Source organism: Caenorhabditis remanei, chromosome I (genome assembly GCF_010183535.1).
Source record: "Caenorhabditis remanei strain PX506 chromosome I, whole genome shotgun sequence".
Classification (NCBI taxonomy): Eukaryota; Metazoa; Nematoda; class Chromadorea; order Rhabditida; family Rhabditidae; genus Caenorhabditis; species Caenorhabditis remanei.
In genome coordinates this window covers 10,852,217-10,873,557 of record NC_071328.1, presented here as the reverse complement: position 1 = coordinate 10,873,557, position 21,341 = coordinate 10,852,217, and the positions used below count along the sequence as shown (strand labels likewise).

Sequence of the window (21,341 nt, the reverse complement as noted above, 5' to 3'; positions counted from 1 at the left end):
GCCCAAAAAGTAGAAAAAATCTTCCTAACTTACTAATAAAACTGAGAATTAATGTTAAAAAAATATCAAAAAAAATTTCGCCAGCATGGGTTCGAACCCAACACCTACTGACTACCGGCAGCACCTTCTCCCTACTGAGCCACCGAGGCAGTGGAGGAGGAGGGTGCGGCAGGTCCCAATGTGTGTGGTGTTTTTTGATAAATTTGATTATTCAAAATATGGGTGTGCGGTGGGGCGCATTTGCGGACGGTCATTTTGTGTCGGCGATTTACGTTAGACTGAACATCATAGAATTTGATCCAGTTTAAAATATACTTTTGTTATGAGGCCATATCCACGGTGATTTTTTCGGTACCACCTCCTTTCTTTCTAACGAGTTTTTCTCGAAAATGGCTAATTATTTTCGGAAAATTCTTTTTAACTGCTATAGATCCTCCAGTTACCTCGGGTAATTACAATAAAATTTGCGAAAATTTTAATTCATTTTTGAGAAAAACTCGTTAGAATGAAAGGAGGTGGTACCGAAAAAATCACCGTGATATCGTGGTTTTTCTGATAAAAGTATCATTTTGATTTTGTTCAATAAGAGTTGCACGGTTGATTTTTATGTATTCATATAACCTGAAGCTTAGAGAGCATTTTCTGATCAACTTCTTCGATACCAATCATTTTTTCCCTGACTTTTCTCCCACCTTCCTCTCAGTTCGATTCGATATAAATATCAGATTTAGTAAGAAAAAAGTATCGCGATCCAACGGACCGGGTAAATCGAGAAAGGAAATAAGGTTATTGTGCGCGGTTGAATGCAACCCTGCCGCACAATTTTAATAGTTCACACTCGATTCGCGAACGCGTTCGTCGACACAAGCGCTCTGCTAATTTTAGTTATTTAAACCTGCGTAACAATCGATAATCCTCTAGATAATTGGTCTTTCTTTCGTCAAGTTATCTCTATTCCCCCGCCTTTTCGCTTCATTCTTCTGTGCTATTAAGTTGTCCACGTCTCACAAACTTATTCCAAAGCCTTTTTTTGTAAAATTCGAAATTCCAATAATTAATTCCGTATTTGGTGATTGCAGAAAGATGCTCATCAAAGTGAAAACATTGACCGGAAAGGAAATCGAACTCGATATCGAACCAAATGACAGAGTCGAGCGTATCAAGGAGAAGGTAAAACTTTCGAAATTATATTATCCTAATCTTGAAAGTCATTTATTCTCGGGAATTTTTGTACTTTCAGACACAGCAAGTGTTCTTGACCAAATTTCATTTTACAGGTGGAAGAAAAAGAAGGCATTCCACCGCCACAGCAGCGTCTCATCTTCGCCGGGAAGCAAATGAACGATGATAAGACAGCGGCAGATTACAAGGTTCTCGGCGGATCAGTTCTTCATTTGGTGCTTGCTCTTCGTGGAGGTTTCTAAGTGCGATGTCTGAAGCTCATCTTTATATTAACGCATCTGAGAAATTCCGTCGGCTACGAGTCACAACCTTGAAACCCCTTTTGTTTAATTAATTGTCTACAATACTGATCACCGTTTTATTCGTAAAGTCCCGCTTTCTCCGTTTTTTGATTCTTTGTCCAATAAAGTTTTCAACCAATGAAAACAGATTAATTACTTAATGTCTCAAGACAGACAATACGGCGTGTGTTTTACTCATTTTACAAGGACAGCTATGTAAAAACCTGCGATGTCGCAAGCTGCACATTCCATGAGTGCATTCAGTGGATGAAAACTGTGAAGAAAACTCTTTATTTTGAAAAATTTTACCGACTTTGCATCTTTTTGTTGAGCACTACGTTTTAAAAATATTCAAACCAGTTTCCGGTATTACTGTAGACAGGAGGTCTCGGCACGAATGGTTGATTAATTCCGTGCACCTTTAATGTTAGCACCTCCAAATATTACTTTGTCGATCGGTCCTATTTTGATATCTTTATGCTTCTCAATTTTTCAGATAATTTCGGTATTCAATACGAAAAATTTCAGGTAAAACTTGAGTTTTCTCGATATGGCCCGTGTCAAACAGGCAAAAGTTTCAGAGGTTGGTGTTCGAGTATATAAACATTCATCTTTTTTTTAAACAGAAATCTGCTGAAAAGTCTCTAGCGAGCGGTGGTCCGTCGGATAAACATGCCGTATTCAATGCATTCCTTGAACAGCTCCACGTTCTCTTGGAAAGTGATCAAAACGGTATCATAAAAACATCTTTAAAACAAATTTAAAGATCACTTTGTTATTATAGTTGATGGCGAAGCGGTTACCTCGATTGTGACTGAATTGAACAAGAAATGTTCTTACTTTGACACTGCCAACCAGCTCATTGAGCACGTGCGACTTGTCAAAACCGCTGGAGTGGACAGTGCTATTGTTAGTTTTTTTTCTGATTGTGAGAAGAAGAAAAATGTCAACATTTCAGCCCGATTCTTTGTCTGTGGTGAATGAAACCGAAGATTCTGATGCAAAGATCGTTCGTGCCATTGATGTGTTTGATGGAAGTCAGCGTGATTTGTATGCATCATTACCCGAGGAACTTCGCGATCTTGTAAATCGGGCCCAGCGTGGTGAGAAATTTTAATAAACTCGGATCATGAAATTTTTTTTAATAGCTGACCTGAAAAAGATTGAATACATTGTCCGCGAGTTGAAGGAAAACAGTGAAGCCCTCGGAGAAGCAATGAAAGTTCTCCGGAAACTTCAAGACAAGGCGTCTAAGAAGAAGGTATAGTTTTTGTTATATTGAATAATTTATTCTTCCGTTCTCAGGCTGAAAAATTGGTGCAAATTCCATTGAACAATAGTCAGTTGTCGGAGGAAATGGTTGAACCGAAAGGAGTGATCAATGATGAAGCTTCTGATCAGACACCCTTGCAAGAAGAGGAAGAAAAAGAAATTGGTTCACATTGCTCGGAAGTCGAAACATGTTCTACCGAAACTGATGTGGAACTCGTTACTCCCAGCATTGCTCAAGCCGAAACTACCGAAAACCATTCCACTGAGCTCAGCGATAGTAGAAATCTGGAAAGTCAACTGCTCCCTCGGGAAGATGAAAAGAAGAGACTTCTCGAACTCGAAAATGAAGTCGAGGAAGCCACAAAAGGAATCTCACGGTTCCTTGGGCTCAAGACCGACTTCACGAATCTATCTGAAGCTGTTCAGAGCATGCAAGCTAGTTTCCAGCTAGAGCATGGAAAACACGTGTTCAGTTTGACAGCTCTTGAAGCAAAGAACAAGGAGAACGAGAAGCTGGCTTTAGAAAAAAATAGGTTGGAGGAAACAGTGAAAAAGGTCGGAGAAGAAAAGAAGAAAGAGTCTGAGGAACTACAGAAAACGAAAACACTTCTTAAGAAGACACGGAAGGAGAAGGATAACGCAGTGAAAAAGCTGAAGCGAATTGCTGACAAGGACAAACCCGAGGATATCAATGTTTCGGAAAGACTTTCAGATATATCTGCTAATGAGTCTGGTCTTAACACATCGAATTATTCAGTGGAGAGTTCTGGCGGAGATACAACAACTACTGTGGACAAAAAATCGGAGCGTCGCATCGCGGAATTACAGCGCTCCACTGAGAGCTTGCGTAAGCGCTATGAAGAGGTTTGCCAGAAATTGGAAACGTCGGAAAAATCCTTGGAAATCCAACAAGAGCTCAATGCACAAACAACTTCCTTGTCGGCCGAACAATCGCAAAAGCAATCAAACGAGATCTCTGATCTGAAAGAAACCGTTGAAATGCTAAAGACTACAACCGTTCAACAGCAAGAAGAGCTCATACGTATCAAACAACTGGAACGTACGAAGACTGATGTTTTAGTGAGCCTGTTGGAAGACGAAAAACAAAGTATTCGGGACGAATGTGATTCTCTCAAGCACAAGTTGGAACGCTCTCAAAAAGCTCTTCTTGAACAAAAATCAGAAGCTAAGAAGCATCTAGAAAATGAACTCTGGAAGCTTAAAAAAGCAGCGAAATCAGCTGAAAAGCGTAAAAGCGAGACACCTGTCTCTCCCAAACTGAAGGATACCTCCCCTATGGTCCAACACTGTGATGTTCAAAAGGTTATAGCTGACTTAACCATGCTACAAGAAAAGGTGAAAGATGCTAGCTCTGACGAAGCCATTTCCAAAATTGGAAATGTTCTGCAATCAGCAATGGCAAGTGTGGAAGCGATAGCAAACAAAGCAAACCGACTGGAAGCTGAGCACAAATTGAAAGATCAAGTTAATGAAGAATTAAGAAAAACCAACGAAGAGAATCTGAAAAAGTACGAGAATTCACTGTCAGAGGAGAGAAGGAAGTGTGCAGAAGAGGTTGCTGGATTTAAGATGCAACTGGAGGAGTTGGATAGTTGGATGGAAAAGCTCAGAGAGCAGGAGAAGGAAAAGGAAGCCATGCGAATGGAGTATCAAACTGCATCTGAGGACTTGGCGACGCGCATCTTGAGCTACGAGCGAGAGAAAGCTAAATTCCAGGAGGAACTCTACGATCTCAAAAAAGATATCGATCAGAAGACCGCCGACTTTAGGAAAGTTAACGAAGAAAAACTGCAGCTCCAGAGAGAAACGGAGCAAATCACTAAGCAATTGGAAGAATCTTTGTCACCAAAAAAAGACAAGTAAGCCAGAATTTGAAAATTTCACAAAAATAATACATAATTTTTTCTTGAAGGGCAGCTCAACTCGAGTCTCGCCTCGAAGTCATTCAAGTAGCCGCCAAAGCCCAACAGAAAAGATTAGATGAGGACTTGAAATCTGCCAGAATCGAACTTCAAGAGGCCATTGCTAAGTGTGATGAACTCCAACAACAGTACTGCTTATTTTATTATCCACTTTGTAACACTACATTAATTTTTACAGAAATGAAGTGCTTCAAGAGAAATTGACTTCCACCGAAAAACTCACTTTGTCGTTGACAGAGAAACTATCCGAAGTCAAGGAGACCGAAGATACGGTTGTGGAACTGCAGAAAACGTAGGAGCTGCTTAGTATTCATGAAAAACCGAATCTGATTTCAGAATTTCTCAGCTAAAAGAAGAAAACAGTTATCTTCAGTCCGAAAGCGCGCAAGATCGTTCGGGACTTGTCACCGCACTTGTTGCTACCCAGAATAAGTTAACAAAGTGTCAGAAAGCATTTTCTGTTCCATCGCTTGGAGAACAGTTAACTGATCTCGACGAGAGTCAAAACAACGTTGATGAGGCACAGTCCTCAAGACAAACAAACAACCAAACTCAGGCTGTCATTGTGAGTTGTTAATGTGTCGATATTAATGAGAATGTTATGTTTTTCAGGAACAAGCATATCCGGATATTGATTCACTGCTGCGCCAACTGGTTCATCATCTGGCCCAAAATCAAAACTATATGTATGGGGTTTTCGGTATCGTCATTTACATTATCCTCATCCATCTCTACATTCTTCTGTAATTACATTTTCTACTAAAATTTTGTTAATTTATTCTAATATCTATAAGTACATTTCTTGTTCGAATTTGTTTTCTGTTTGTAACCTTGTTATATTCTAACTTTCTGTCAAATTATACGTCTAGTTTCTACTGCACCGGTTCCTTAAGGAACCTTGTTTATAAGTTTCCCCCTATATAAGGCTTTCATGTATCCTATTCAAGCAACTTTCCTGCCAAAGTATCTTTCCTGTAATTCATTTACGTGCATGATTAATAAAATCATTCTGAAATATGGAACAAAAGAAAGAGGACCAGAAATAGGGAACAAATGAGAAAAGTGGGAAATGGGAGAAAGGTCGGGAAAAGATATGTGGACAGATTCAGGGTTCGTTGCTTCATTCAAGTGCTATCGCCGGAACGTCTCTTCTGAAAATTTAGTTTTGGTTGACTCTGAAACTGGGAATCTAATTTCTAATCAACTTACCTGAAATCGTGTCGATTCCTCAGTTCTTTCTTACCGTTTGACGTTCTCCAGAATGCCATCTCAAATGAGCTTTCAAGTGGCTACTTTTGTTGTATACTTTGCCGCAACCGGCAATATGACAGTTGTGAACTCCGCGCTTCCGAGCAGCAACAGCGGTTGGACCTAGAATGAAATTTTAATAGAAATTTTAGACTTTTTAATAGAATTTTGCTTGTCATGGTGTGTGCATAGTGGCGAACGCTCGGCGGCGTGAAACTTTTAAACCGATAAGCTTCTGGTCATAAGGTCAAACTCATCAGCGGCGACGGATAATACATTTAAAGTGTAGCATTTAAAAATTTATCCCTTCTTTCAATAAAACTTTTCTTTGGTAAATGTTCCCATGCTCACCCATAGTAAATGTTCCTAGAGATTGGAATCATCTGCTCTGTCTCCTATTCTCCCGCATTTTGCTACGTATCGTGACAGTTTCCCTCTGAGATCTTTATCATTTCTCTTCCCTTCATTACGGTTCCTTTTAATCTCTATTATTATCGGGCGGCATCTAAATGCTCCCAAGAGCTCATCCTCCTCCTTCTCTCCTCCTATCTATTCCACGGTAATTATCCAAAATTCTAAAAGGAATACCGGTTGAAGAGGATATCGGATTAAGCGTTTAGATCAACGAACAGGTGGGACTGCTGTGGGACGAGCTGGTAAACAGATTTAGGAAGGTAGCATTTAGGAGAAATTATTTCGAAAATAACAGAATTAGAAGCAATTATACGAGTGAACATGTGAGCCGATTATCGGTAAATATCAATAAGAAAAATAACACTTTCAGTCTCTCGTGGATTACGGTAGCTTTCTGTTCGCTAGAATTGCTTATCAGATTATTTTGTATTGTCCTCCCTCTAAGCTCAAATAAATTTCAGAAAATTCCGAAATGCCACATTCCAAGAGTTAGTACAAGCTTATGTTTTGATCCAATCAAAACTTGTCATTCCTATTTCAACTTCTATGAAATCTGCCCAAAACAAAAAAAGAAATAAATCCCTTTTTTCAAGAAACACTCCTTTTTTCTTTCTTTCAATTCCATCAATGCGTGAATTTTCACTCTTTTCGACTCCCTCTCCTCCATCAAAATTGTCCGAGAGGCTCAAGCTCCGTCGCATAAAATGTATGCGTTTGCGTTCTTTCCAAAAACGTCGTCCCTTCCCTCCCTCCTTCCGAGCGAAAAAAGTGACACCTCCAGAATAACCACAGACAGAAATAGTGGGGTAGAAAGAGAGAGAAGAGAGAAATCTTGCGTGTTTAATTGAACGCTTTGAGGATGAGAAGGAAGAATAAACGGAACGATTTGATTCATTGCCTCAACACCCCTTTCTTCATTTTTTTTTGGTAAAAAAGAAGAATCGGAGAGACTCAAACTTACCGAATTTCTCTGCTTCCTGACAATTTGGACACTCGCATTTGTTGGCGGCTCGAGATGCTTGATACTTTCCACCTCCATTTGAATTAGCTGATCCAGATGATGATGCAGATGATTTGGCTTGCTGCAAACTCTAGAAATATTGGTGTTCTGTGGCTATAGGTACGTTGCTCTCTGATCATCTATTTCCACACACCAATTATCTTTCTTGTGATAACCGTAGTTTACGTAGTACTAGTCTATAAGATTTCTATTCTATCCTTCAATTAGGCAAGACATTTACACTGACAAATGCCACCTAATCGTTCACCTATTTTCGAAATCTCAGAAACGGAAAAGTGCATTTTGATACGACCCAAAATTACACAAGTTTCGCTCGCACTAACCTTTGAAATACTTCTTTGCTGAGCGGCGATTGAAGAGGAGAGAGCTGATTGTGCACTGACTGATGATGGGAGTTGAGCAGCAACTGCAGATACTGACGAGCTCAGAAGGCCTCCGAGTTGTGTGGATGCCAAATAGTTATGATATGCGTCGACTGAGGAAGCAGAGGTTACTGTAGGATAGAGATGCGACCAATTTGCTTGTTCTACCCACCTGAAATGAATTAATAAAAGTTTTTGGAGATAACTGCGGGAGTATATTAGGTTTCGGAAGGAAAAGGGTGCAGTAACCTGATTGAAACTTTCACAAGTCTTACTTTGTAAGTTGTGGAGTTCAATACTTCTATACTCCCGCATATCTTAATTTTATAATTTTTCGCATATACAAAACTGTTAGAATTTAGCGCAAACTGTGTCGAAGTAAAAAAAAAAACGTAATTCTATGTTTCTGTGTTAATCACATGCTCCGCCCGCCAGTAATTTTACGGGAGGTCTGGCTTCTCGGATAAGTTTACGCGTTGGTTTTAAGCATTCGAAAATGGTTTCAAAGTCAGAATTAGATATGGATATGACATCATCTGCGAAAACTTATTTACATGTTTTTGCTCCTTCTTCAAATACATTGAAACCGTCTGCCGAAGCTGAAGAGCAGTGATATCATTTGTGTTTATATCTGGTCTCTACCAAAGTTTATACGAATCTCGTACGCAAATATGACGATTATGGATATCTGGACTAATGAATAGAAACTAACCAGTTTGGATTTGTGAGATACGGAGAATACGCATTCATATCAGTTGGAAGGAGGAGTGCATCTGATTTCGACGGATCCAGTTTCATCTTGTTTTCCCCGCCCGGAACAAATTTATTGCAGTGCTCAACGAGTTTTGAGAGTGGATTCTCACTCATTTGGAATGGAACCTGAAACTTTAAAAACGTTGGAAATTGAATTAAAGTTCACAGAAACTAACTGAAAATGAGAGGGCGGCGGAAGCAGCATCTGATGGATTCAACATATCTGAATCAGGGTATAAATTTATACTCTCTTTCACTTTTGAAGAAGCGAGCCGAAAAAAAAGAAGAAGAAAGAGTGAAAGAAGAAGAAGAGGAGGGGCGATGCAATACGACGTTGATGGGAAAGAGGGGCAAACAGGCTCCGCCCCCTTTTTCGACGACGACTACTGTAGATGTGGTAGTGGAAAACAAAAGAGAAAAGCAGTAAATTGAAAAGGTGTTATTAGAATGATATGTTATGATGACGTGGCAATAACAAGACATACATGTGATAAGAATTGGAATTCGGATGAAAAATTAAAGGGTTGAGAGCTTCGGTTTCTGAGAAACTAATTGAGAAAGCGATTTGTGTCAACAAATTATAAATTGAGGTTTGAAACTTGAAAAGTATAGAATTTCGTTGAAGCGAATAAAATATGCACTGGAGTACGGTACACGAGAAAAGAAATTATGATAATGTGGAGCCATGGATTATCGAGTTCCTCAGAAGCCCTGTTCCGTTCTTCCTGAAGTTCGTTCAAAACTCCACGTCACTTTATTTTCTGAGCTACTGTACTCCGAAATAGGAACGACCTAATCTTGTTACAGGTGGATTGACTAATCTAGCTTATGTCATTCTCCTCATTACGACATAGAATAACATTGTCTTCCAGATGACGTGGCAGCCGGTCAAAAGAGTGGTACATACACACGAATGTATTAATAACAGGGTATGTTATCCCATACCTTCTGTCCAAAAACGTCTTCTCTCCGTTCTTCTTCCAAAATACGAAAAGATGCTGGTTTTGTTTCTGGTCTTTCTCTCGAGAAAACCAAAACGAGACATGTCACTTCTTCCCTCGAAGATAGTACATTTTATACGAATCCTTTAAATTACAGGGTTTCGAAGACTTGATTTCAAGTTTCGGCTTTTTGTTTTAAAATGTTGGAATGGGCAAAGGAAAACAGAGATGTTTTAATGTATACGGGTTCAAAAAGTGTCTGGAATGAGCAGGCACGGTCTCTGATGACTTGAATTATAAGGGAGCTGAGAGTTCAGCTCATTTTGAGACAACTTATGAAGTTTAGAGGCAACTTTTCTAAGCCATCCCTGTAGCTTTTGAGAGATCAAGTCTATGATAGGAATCTATGAATAACAAACTTTCAGTGGAGATGAAAAATTGAATAGAAAAACATAAAAAACGTATAGCAACATTTCAATGTCCCAGCCAATTCGGTAGGTGATTCTCTTTCCTGCCCATCGTCAACGACCTCACATAAATTCACGTTCCCAATTTTTTCACACACAATTTGTCTCTGTTTCTTGTCGGTACGGTGGTCTCTATTTCTGATAGAATCTCCTCTTTTTTTCCTCTTTCTGGGAACACTTCCCGTTACACCTGTGAGTTTACACGGCGGTGGCCGATAAAAAGAAGATGAGCAGAACGACATCTTGATTATTAATTGGTTCCCTTTTATGTACTCCGGCATCATCTGTTCATAACCGATTATCTAATAGCATATGGAACAATTATTAGCGAGCTGTTATAAGAAAAAGGATACGTAAGGTAATCAAATTAGTGGATTGAAAGGTGAAGAAGATGCGGGGAAAAGGCTACAGGAAATTTCGAAACTTCTCGTTGGTTTCGGAATGTCTCGAATCTTTGGGAAGATTTCATAAATACTTCTAAAAAGTTGGTGATACATATTTAATGATAGTATATACAAAAGAAGAGAAAGGAGAATCTTCATATATAGGAAGAAACGAAACGAAGAATGCTAAAGTGGATATGCCGACTAATGACAAGGTTCGGATTGAAAAGAAGGAATGGATTGTAAGCAGACGGAGGTGTATAACAACTGGAAACGGAGCCATTCGTCATGGGTGTTTTCGAAAAACAAAAGGAGAATAGGAGAGGGATTACGGTAGCAGAAATGTGTTCGTTTTCTGTGAAAACTTTAAAACTTTTTTGTGATGCCTGAAACTATACGGTAGATTCAAATTATGATTTGTGTTTTTTCGTCATGGAACATCCCTGAATCTTCATTTCTGCAGTTGATATATTTTTACGAGCTCTCCCTAAGCAGTGGCGCCAGAAGAAACAAAACAAGCTCAGGGAATCCGGAAAGTCTTATTCTTCCAAAAATTGAGATTACCTGATACGAAACAACGCGGGGATACACTATCAATATATTCAGAAGTTTTGAACTGAAAATTAGAAAATGGATACCTATCCCTATATCCCTGTATCCCGTTTTCATGATGACATTTTCTCACGTTGTCTTGACTTCCTGTTGAAAGTGTGAACCTGGTATCTGGAAACAAAACGGAAGTGTGAACCGGAAGATCAAAAAAGAGCCGTCAGTCATGAGAACACAAACAGAGCTCACTTTATAAAAGAGGTTCCCATGCAGTTTACCCAATTCATCACTCTCTTTTTTCTGGTGTCTCATTTCCATCTTTACTGTTTTTCCCCCAGTTGTGGAATGTCCTTGACGGCTCTCCTCTGTCCTCGCTTTCTGTTACGTAAACTCTGTCACCTCATCGTAGAAAAAAGAGAAAAGGAACAGTGACAGTTTATGGATGAGACCACTCATTTGATTAAGTAATACTAGATAAATATTGTTGGTGGGTGGGAAGGTAACAACATTCAGAAGAGAAAGAGTCAAGAAAGAACATTTCGGAAATGGTCTCATTTGAAGATTTAATTCATTTCCCTACTTGTTTTCTTCGTGTGCAGGTGTTCATTTTGTGGTGTGAAATGAGGCAAATAACCAATTGATACAGGTGTCACAACGTCTTCGATTCAACGTCTTCGGAAGGTGTGAAGAAAATAAAAACGAAAGGGAATGAGTCAGGTGGCGCCATTATTTTTATGAAAAGACACATTGTCTTTTATGGAATTAATTTTCTTTCAAATGCTCTGAAGTCATTTCTTCCAACAATCCATATCAGAGAATCATCTGCCCACAGTATTCATTTTCATACCTCGCCGTCATTTCTTCCCAGAATCCGAGATACCGTTCGCACCAACTTCTGTTCTTCTCTGTGAATACACCATAAGTGATAATTATAGGGTTACGACCTCAAATGGACTCTTCGATTTCTCGTGTCAAGATCCAAAAAGTTGGGAAAAGAAAGAAACGTTTAGAAGTGAGAAATTGTTATAATTGGTGGTGTTTCGTAATTGAGAACAGGTGTGAATTCTTAAAGAAATCGAGAATTCTGATACGACCTATAAGGTACTGTAAGGGAACATGTCTCCTCTTCCCAGTGACATCTGGACTCTTGTCATCCTTTCCTTCCGTCTTAAGGTTAATCCCTGAATTACATTGTGTATCCTAATCTGGATTACTCAACACCTTGGGCTTTAGTTTTACTAACCTTGATACAGTAGCTGGACACTAGTGTTTCTTGCATATTTGAATATTTCCAAATTACCGAATTTTTGAGAAGATATATCAATTAAAAAGTTAAAAGGGAACTAAAAAGGAAACCTATTCATTGTTTCAAAACATTTTCGTTCTCAAATTAACAACATAATTGCCTCGTATTTCAACCTAAATGGTCGGTTAATCCTTTTCTCTTATCCTATTATTGTATCAAATATCACTCATACATACTTGTACATCCTGTCGAACGCAATGATATGACGCAATAATCCAGTGAGGAAGGATGTCAATCAGGAACATTGTCAGAAACAAAACATGATTTATTAGAAAAGGAAATGACTAAGTAAGGAGGAATAAACAAATTTGAAGGGTGTTTGGTTTGAATATTTTGAACTTTGCTTGCTTCCAGACGGCTGTCTGAACATTTCTGAACTGTTTCGTCGCGACAGGAGATGAAATTCCCGAGTTTCGTTGTTTATTTTCTCAAAACGTCTAGCAGAAAGGATGTACACGTCAAACAATCAGCAAGCCCATCACCAAAAACAGGTATTCACAAAAATTTTTATCGAAGAAAACTCAAATAAATTCGTGAACTCAAAACTGTTGTTGCTCATTTCTCGACACATCCAGCCAATGCTTGCTCGTAATCTTTCACAAATTTAGCATAATCTTCTTTCGAGTAGGTGTATTTCTTCCAGACCAAATACTCGAGAATACACCGATGCACATAGAGATACTGCATCTCCGTTTGAACAGACTTGAAACGTTCTTCTCGAAGTTTAGTGAGAAGACGTGGCACACCAAGAAAATCAGGAAGACAAAGAGCCTCGAGAATAATGAGAATGAGAGCAAGTGTACCGGTTCGACCAACTCCGGCAGAACAGTGAACAACCACTGGTTTCCTGAAACAAAACGTATTTGACTGAATCAAATTAACTGAAAAACTAACTGGCAGTTTTTGAAAATTGACAACAAACGGAATGGTGATAGAAAGTTGTCTGGAACTCCGTGATCCGGCCAATTGTGCCAATGTATATGTTTGACTGTTCTAGCGACGGCTGTATCTCCTTGTTTCGTAATCCTCATCGTGGACATTGCTAGATTTTTATCGATCTGAAAATGAGAATTTCAAATTTCTGTCAATTCACCAGTAACCTACATCAACACTATTCTCTTTTGTGATTGTCCACAACTTTCCAATTTTCATGACTTCTCCAATTTTCGCAGGAAAATATTCAGCACTTTTTGGTTTCCCCTTCTCCACCAATTCACACAACATCACGATATATTCCAACCCAGAAACGATCACCATCTTCCAGAAATCTTCAATTGTTCCGTTGAGTGGGGCTTGAGTGCAAATGAAGCGACGTGGATTTGGACCAGAACTGAAAATCAATTTTAGGGAATAGGTCAGAATTCCAGAAGCAACTCACGAAACCAGGTTAGCGTGGATGTAAAAATGGGGATCATCAGCAATTTTGACTCTCGTCGCGTCACAACATGGAATATTATGATAACGATTTTTTGTTGGATTATCCAAGAAATCGACAGCTTTTTCCATCGGACCATCATTCATACTGGCGTGATATTCCTTCTTCAATCCTTCGACTCCACCTTGAAGAACTGCAAGAATCCAGCTGTTGATGACTTCTGCTCTTTTCCTGAAATAATAAATAATTTTGTTTAATTAAAAAGAGAATTCGATTACTTTTTGTCTGAAGTTTCCACTCCACAATCCACTGATTGATCAACTCTTTCTCGAGATGGTCTTCTAATTGGTTCCGGTACAGCCGGTGGTGTTGGTTGTTGTTGAACAACTCCGTTTTGCTGTGGTATCGTAGCTTTTGGTACTGGAGTTGGAGACGGTGAAGCCAGTGATTGATTGACTACACCAGGTGGTGGACGTGGAGTTGGAGGCATCGGAGCGGCAGGTTGAGGTGGTTGCATCTGTGGAATCTGATAATTTACAACTGGTGGTTGATTTGGTTGAATGGGACGAGGAGCTGCTGGCATTACAGTTACTGGGGGAGCCATCATCGGCATTTGAGATCCTTGAGCCGGTGGTTGAGGATTCTGAGCAGGGATTGGAGCCGGTGGTGGTGGCTGTTGAACAGGCATTGGAGGTGGTAGCATCATTGTTCTTGTTGCCATTTCTTTCGCTTTTGCTGGTTGAGGAGGAACTGGCTGAAATTGACTCTTTCATTGGATATTGCATTCTTGACTATACCATTGGCTGTGGTGGCTGAGCTACACTCCGTTTCTGATTTCCCCCCGCATCATTACTGGTCGTTTCCTCCTGTTCCAATGTCTGCATCACACTTCTCTCAGTATTCCGACCACGACCACGTGGCACTCCTCCATTTTCGACACTTATCAAGTTCGTCTGACTCGGACGTCTGCTTGCTTTGCTGTTCTTTTTCCGTCCAGTTGCAGGAGATTCTGAAAAAAAGAACTCAAAGAATTCCGAAAATCTTTCGGAGAACTCACTTTTAACTTTTGGAGGCATTCAGCTGGAAATGTTTCGATTTTCCGAAGTTTTGGTTGTTAAAAACTGACGCCACGACGATAACACGAGGCATTTATGTTGATTTCTAGAAGTATGTCACTGGAACAGTTCACGTAATTAGAACAAAAGAAGGAAAGTATTTCCGAGGGTTTCTTTTTTTTTAATTCTGAAAGCTTTTCACGTGAAAATGAAGAAAAATGGGACCTCTGAATGACCGACCTCAGATAAGAAATTGAGATAAGAAAATGGCATAAAAGAAAGCGAATAACAGTGAAAGAGCCTCATTGCGAATCCAATCGCCCAACTAACAACCCTACTAGCAACTCACTAACATCATGGTCAAGAAGATCACAATCTACACTGCATTCGGACATTTCCTCCAGATGGTTGAACGTCAAGCTGAAGAAGAAAAGGAGCAAGTGAAGGAATTGGATACTGATCGTTGCCCGATGGATCATCCATTGAGTGACTATCAGAATGCTCTCCAATCGGTTGGTGCTCTCCTGAGAGAATTCATCTTCCAAATTTATAATTTCAGACTCAGGACCTCCAAGTGCGTTCGTGTCCAGTGGATCAATCGGTTCAAATCGACGAAATCATGAAGAAATCAGCCAGTTGTCCATCTCTTCCATTCAATTTCTCTCATCCAATTGATCCTATTCAAATGACAATTTCTCCAGTTCCAACTTCAATCGAATCCAAAAAATTAAATGAGGCAACTGAGTGTATGATGTCATTCTGGAAGGTTCATGTCACGTCACGCAAACCAAAATCTGAAAGAGAAGAGCAAATTTCATCGATTTTTGAGAAACTCGAAGGATTATTTGCTGTTTCATCCACTACATCCGTGGCTTCAATGTTTGGAAAGTTTGAAGAATACATTGAAGAAATGAAGAGAGAGGAATTGCCAAAGAAAGATAAATCTCTTATCTGGAATTCACCGGATCAACCAACAATTCCGCAACTTCCAGTTTTTGTGAAGTCACCAGTTGATTCGTTGAAATTCTATAAGGGAACTCATACACAAACTGCTGAGATGGCTGATGACGGTAAATATTCTATCGGAAAGTATAATATCTTATTATTCTGTTTTACAGAACTGTCTGAATTGACTCATTATGCTTCTGCTAACACGTCGACAGTCTCTTCTCCTACAACATCTCATTCTTCCGATTCATCGTCATCTTCTGGTTCCACAACTACCATCATTGCCCGTCCAAATCGTCTTCAGACGGAAATTCGTTTGCAACAAGCAGTCATTGAAGAGCAGAAGAAGATTATTGATGGCCTTTACAGCCTTCAAACTCTCAGTCGCAGATTGAAAAATGTCCGTAAATAAGGACTATTGATCTTCTTTTCTCTAATAAATAAATTATTTCACATTGTTTCCAACTTCGTGCATCAATAACAATTCGAACATCTTATTATCAGAAAAAAGGGAAAAACAGAAAACCCTAAAATTAAAAATTGAAATCTTATTTGAAAGGAGAAAAAGACCCGAAATCAGCGGAAGAAAAGCTTGAGGGAAAAATGAAATGGCATTGTTACTTTGAAGGAAAAGATGAGAATCTATTAACAGAATCCGCAAGTTCTTGCACAATCTTGCCTCATGTAAATCGCCGAAATCTGGCAAACTCTTGAGTTGCCACTGAGCCAAGAAGCACACCAAGCTGAACGATCAACACATTGTCCACGAGATTGTTGTTGGATTGGCTGGAATTTGAACTGGATTGAAACTAGAGTATATCGAGTGAGTATGTACCATTTGTCTCTGCTGAGCAACATTTGTGAATTGGCCTCTGTTGGATGATCCTGAAAGTGTTTTTGTGCCATTCCGACCTACTTCAGTTCTAGTTGGTTATTTTAAATTCTAAAAACTGTTCAAGTCTAGAATGATCTAGTTTTTCTAAAGTAATCTAAAGTGAATGATGAATGCTTATTTTCTAAAAAGTTTACAAAAATGGGTACAAATAAAAGCATGCTTACTATTCCTGAACTGGACGACTCTCTGCTGAGAAAAGCTTCCGGGGCGATGTTGACGAGATCCCGGACGACGAGAATTCTGCACAATCACAATACATAAGGCAACAACTAGCATACATAGCAAGGACAGTTTCAGAGCAGACATATATAAGAAATTAAAAAGATCATAAGAGCTACATTGAATGGTGAGGCGTGTTTTCTGAGAATTGAAAGAAGTATCTGCTCTGAAAATCCATCCCTGCTTATAGTTCCAACAGATCTTTGAAATCTGTCGGAACTATATTGTGTACCCATGCTTACCACTCTCACAATACTTCCATTCGGTCGTCGAACAAATGCTGGAAGGACACGTGGCGAAGAGGCACCTTCAAAATCATCGATCACTGCGTTGTTCTCATTTGGACCGAATACAGTGACAAGAGGCAGTGAAGGTGGTTGAGAAAATGAAAATGAGGAAGCTTGATGATGTTGTGAAAATGCGGGAAAAGATGGTGAAAGAGTAGTGGAAAATAAATCAAAAGAAGGCATTGGAGTTGTTGGAAGCGTTGGGAGAAACGTTTTGATAGAAACAAATTTGAAGCGTCGTTTGCCGAGTTTATAGAAAGCGTCGAGATGTGTTGGCGTGGTGCGGGTGATTGGTGCGGGTTCGGTGACGATAAATATACTTGAGAATGGGACGGTTGTAGTCCACGGGGTTGTAGTCCACGGGGTTGTAGTCCATGGAGTTGTGGTCCATGGAGTTGTGGTCCATGGAGTTGTGGTCCATGGAGCAGTTGTAGTTGTTGTAGGAGCTTCAGTTGTGGTAGTTGTAGTTGTAGTTGTAGTTGTTGTGGTTGGAGGCGGGAGCGGTAGCGTAATTGGAGGCAAAGTTGAAGCAATAGAATCGGGAACTGAGAATAAATATCATGCACAGCTTAATTTAAATTTTGAGGAAAGGAAATTTAGAGTTTAATGTAAAATAATGTATTGGGTGAAACTGATAATTAGATTCAGATGAAATTTTGAATTCTAGAAAGAACACTACCGTTTTCACAACTGCACTCTATCAGAATTTAATGAAAATGCATGGGGGAAAAGAGAAGCAAGGAACTCAGTAGAGCGCAGCAGAAACCCCGTGTCGCGATAATAATAGTGTTTAACACTTTTTCGATATAAAAAACTGAACATGCAACTACCAAAAAATAGTAAAATATTGAAAAACATGCAAAATTCCGGTGACAAAAACCAACCCAATCATTCAATCACTCAAAAAAGGTAACTCACGTGATCCAGCCTGATCGGAAACTGCTCGAATAACCACTTTGATTCCGTTCCATGTTTCCTTGGCAGTTGGAATCAATTGGTGTTGGTCGAGGATGAAACCATCCCAGACTGAGAAAGAACTTCAGCAAGTGCAAAATAATTCATTGTACTTACCGTCCTCTCCTGGTCTCAATTCGAGAAGGTAGACATATTTGACACGAAGAACTCCCTTCGCCCAGTCATCTGATCCTCCGGCCGATGGATCTGAAATTTAAAATTTTCTTCAAAGTTCCCAACTCCAATTAAAGTTACAAAGAATATCCGATCCGGTTCCAAACTTATATTGTGTTCCGAAAGTATTCTCAAGAGCAGCGACGGCTGCTTTTCCCACACGTTGCTGTAAACGAAGGTATCTAAAAAGCGAGATGATAATTAATTACCAATTCAGCGACATCTGCGGGAACACTTTTCCGTGCATGAGAGTAAGGATGAATCCACATTTGAGAGTATGTGTGGAGTGTTATGAAGGCGTCAATCTTTCCGTTTAGTTCAGGAGATGTCAGAAAATCTCTCATCGATCTGATGAGAAAAGAAGTTGAGACTTACGATGTTTCTGGTTCCTACCGTGTTTCAAGTTCACTGAATGCGGAGCTTCCTTGGTAGATTTCAGAACACTTGTCAGTACTTGAACCAGTTTCTCCGAAATGCCAATCATAATTTCTATTCAAATCCACCCCACCACAACATCTGTCTCTAAACCAACGATCCTTTTTGCAAACGACTCCGGCACGATTCTTTCTCCATAAACGGATCTAAAACTCGGATTTTGAAAATAATCGAATTTAAAAAAAAGAAGACCATTGGAGACACATCACTTCTTGAATACTCGTAACCATCAGGATTCGCTACAGGAAGAATATAGAAATTAAGTCGATCAACTGCGTTACGGACAAGAGAATCATCGTTGTAATCGGCGATCAACTGAAAATTGAAAAGTTGACTTCATCTCGTTCAAATCAAAATCTCACTCTATCAATAAACCAGAGTGTCGTATGCACGGCAGCCCATTCTCTCGCATGAATCCCTCCATCAATCCAGAATATTCTTTTATCGTTTCTCCATACTTGATTTCCAATTTTAATTCCCTGAATTGGTCTTCCTTCTGCAGTTGTTCCCATTGTGAATACTCTCGCTTTATCCGGATATTTTCTTTCAATGTCTTTCATCCAATCACAAATTGTTTGATAACTGTGATACTCTCCGAATCCATACTGTAATACTTGAGATTGCTGTCAGTCACCAATATCTAATCACTCACTCTTGCTCTATTCCCTCCTTCATTGTGCATTCTCTTCGAAAACAACAATTTCGAGAATCTCGACGGACTGTGTTCCTTCTCCAAAATCAGTTTCTCAACATCATCAATTATGACATCATAACTGATATTTGAGCTTTTCAACACAGAATCCAACCATTCCATTCGATCCGTGTCCACCATTATGTCAGCTCGATGACCAACTTTTGAAGGTGTTTGCCAGAAATCGAGCTAGAAAGGAAAAGTTGGGAATGACTATGGTAGCGGTGGGAACTCACATCATTTTCAGTTTTCTTCTGGATATCACGAAGTGCTGCTAATTGTGGAACATCTGCTGCATGAGCACGGAGAACTTGAAATTTTCTGAAAAAAAAAGGAAAAATGGGGGTGTAACGATCTGAAATTTATGAATACTAAACAAACTCCTTTGCTACAGTTTTGGCTAAAAATGAGTACACCTACAGTTTATATTAGCTAACTTCGAGAAAGTGCTACGAGCTCGTGAGGTTTCCGATAATTCCAAGTTTGTTAGGAAACTATTTGATCCTCTTGAGAGGTGAAGACCAGAAAAGAAATGTCTTTTCCTAATTGCAAGCTTACTCAGTTTCTTCTCTCATATTTTAAGTAACTTCTACGGGAGATCTGGTAAGGAAAGCTTGCAAACTATCAAAATTGACACCTTCAAATCTAGTCAAATCACAACTAGTGAAGGATTTTGTTGAATTTGCTTTCAATCTAGAAGGGTTGTATCTCGTCATTTTGTCTGTTCTGGAATTTTGATCCAACTAACGGTGGTTTATCATCCAAAATTTCTGCATTCCCCCCGACAGCGATGCTTAAAATAATCAGAAGCCACAATCCGTTCCGTGTCCATTTCATCGTTTTCGGTTATTTTGTTTCCTTGTCGTTGTTCTCTATTCTCGTTTCTTTCCCGTTTTTCTTTTTGTCACTGTAACATTGAAAGGTTTATCAACTTATTTACTACAGGGAAAGAATTTTGTTCCGCATTCAAAGAGAGTAGAATTTATGAAGAAAAAGAAAATGTGGACGGAGAATAAGAAGAAGATTCGAAAATGGTAAGTCAGTGAGAATCTGGAGAAAAAAAAGCAGAAGAGTAATTTCAATTCGGATTCATTCATTGAATCCTTATCAACTTTACGTAATCACTTCCGCAATCCCTCGTTTTCTCCGTTCTCCTTCATCTTATCATTAGCTTTCGTATCAATGGATTTTTGGCAAACTTTTAGAGAGAAATTAGAAAGAAAAGTATCCATTTCGGTGGAGAAGAATCTTGATTTTTTCAAAAAAGAAAAAAATGATAGTTCAATTGAAGGATGTGTTTAAAACCAGAAAAGAAGCAATGATACCGTTCGAAATGGTGTAGACCAATAAATTTGGGAAGATAAAACCTTGGAGAAGATTCTTCGTTTTGAGAAATCAAGATAGCCGACAGAAATGGAGAATACGTATGCTTTCTTCAGTTGAACAGGAGATTGAGTGATTGCTGAGGTACAGAAACCAAATTTTCAGACTCATGAAAGGATAATTAGGGAGCATGGGGAAGGAGAAAAGCTTTCAATTCCAAAAAGTTGTTTTTAAAGCACTCATTTTTGTAGTTTTGAGTTGAAACAGTTGAATAAAAAAACATGGTACGACCATTATGGGCAGCTCAAAAAAAACAATTGAATTCCTTCAATTGAGCATAGAAAACCTTCAAAAAAAACTTTTTCGATAAGTAAAAGTCGATAAAGGCATAACGGATGAACAAGTTGGATCGTTCCCTCTGACAGTGTGAATCCCGACTATTACTCGTTTATTCTCGACGAAAAACAACTCGATGATGATCTTGTCAGTGACAATGTGTCTTACCCAAATTAGAGAAGATGTTCCCTTCAGAAGAAGGAAACAGAGGAAAAATTAGAAGAAGAAAAAGAAAAAGAAGAGATTTTTGTGATATGAAAAAGAGAATGATGATCAGTTCATTTTACACTAAATTGCAGACACTGCCCTCCCCCTATAGCTTATTGTGTTTATTCCCCCATCTTTTTTGTCTTTTTCTCTATTTGGGTCCTGTTTTGGGAAGATGTTATGATACATTTGGATGCCAGGATGAGTGATAACAAATTCAAACAATGATAATGTTATTTTTTAAAATTAAAAAATTTATTTGTGGAATACGGCAAGTTGGTTTTTGTCCTAATTTGTTTTCAAATTGGAAACCACATGAT

The 21,341-nt window shown here is 39.1% G+C and overlaps 5 protein-coding genes across 5 annotated transcripts; 2 read left to right on the top strand and 3 right to left on the bottom strand.

Moving 5' to 3' along the window:
• Positions 1–2,013: 2,013 nt before the first annotated feature.
• GCK72_002356 (uncharacterized protein) lies at positions 2,014–5,425 on the top strand (the record flags this gene model as incomplete). The annotated part of the gene is made up of 10 exons (XM_053723387.1): positions 2,014–2,046; positions 2,090–2,195; positions 2,248–2,372; positions 2,422–2,566; positions 2,612–2,724; positions 2,769–4,615; positions 4,669–4,806; positions 4,857–4,970; positions 5,015–5,243; positions 5,291–5,425. 10 exons carry the CDS (start codon positions 2,014–2,016, stop codon positions 5,423–5,425), a joined length of 2,985 nt encoding a protein of 994 aa, XP_053592032.1.
• A 377-nt stretch (positions 5,426–5,802) lies between these two features.
• GCK72_002355 (uncharacterized protein) lies at positions 5,803–8,697 on the bottom strand (the record flags this gene model as incomplete). Its single annotated transcript, XM_053723386.1, has 6 exons — positions 5,803–5,829; positions 5,922–6,049; positions 7,302–7,422; positions 7,685–7,895; positions 8,436–8,602; positions 8,653–8,697. 6 exons carry the CDS (start codon positions 8,695–8,697, stop codon positions 5,803–5,805), a joined length of 699 nt encoding a protein of 232 aa, XP_053592031.1.
• A 3,980-nt stretch (positions 8,698–12,677) lies between these two features.
• Positions 12,678–14,573, bottom strand: GCK72_002354 (uncharacterized protein; the record flags this gene model as incomplete). Its single annotated transcript, XM_003111936.2, has 7 exons — positions 12,678–12,969; positions 13,017–13,180; positions 13,227–13,452; positions 13,501–13,728; positions 13,776–14,251; positions 14,295–14,506; positions 14,555–14,573. 7 exons carry the CDS (start codon positions 14,571–14,573, stop codon positions 12,678–12,680), a joined length of 1,617 nt encoding a protein of 538 aa, XP_003111984.2.
• A 335-nt stretch (positions 14,574–14,908) lies between these two features.
• GCK72_002353 (uncharacterized protein) lies at positions 14,909–15,912 on the top strand (the record flags this gene model as incomplete). The annotated part of the gene is made up of 3 exons (XM_053723385.1): positions 14,909–15,064; positions 15,112–15,622; positions 15,671–15,912. The coding sequence occupies 3 exons, from the start codon at positions 14,909–14,911 to the stop codon at positions 15,910–15,912; spliced, it is 909 nt and encodes a 302-aa protein (XP_053592030.1).
• Positions 15,913–16,145: 233 nt separating this feature from the next.
• On the bottom strand, positions 16,146–19,992 carry GCK72_002352 (uncharacterized protein; the record flags this gene model as incomplete). The annotated part of the gene is made up of 14 exons (XM_053723384.1): positions 16,146–16,286; positions 16,336–16,385; positions 16,560–16,635; positions 16,857–17,446; positions 17,820–17,927; positions 17,973–18,062; positions 18,111–18,195; positions 18,239–18,377; positions 18,423–18,610; positions 18,657–18,779; positions 18,827–19,069; positions 19,117–19,344; positions 19,392–19,476; positions 19,904–19,992. 14 exons carry the CDS (start codon positions 19,990–19,992, stop codon positions 16,146–16,148), a joined length of 2,235 nt encoding a protein of 744 aa, XP_053592029.1.
• Between the last annotated feature and the right edge of the window lie 1,349 nt (positions 19,993–21,341).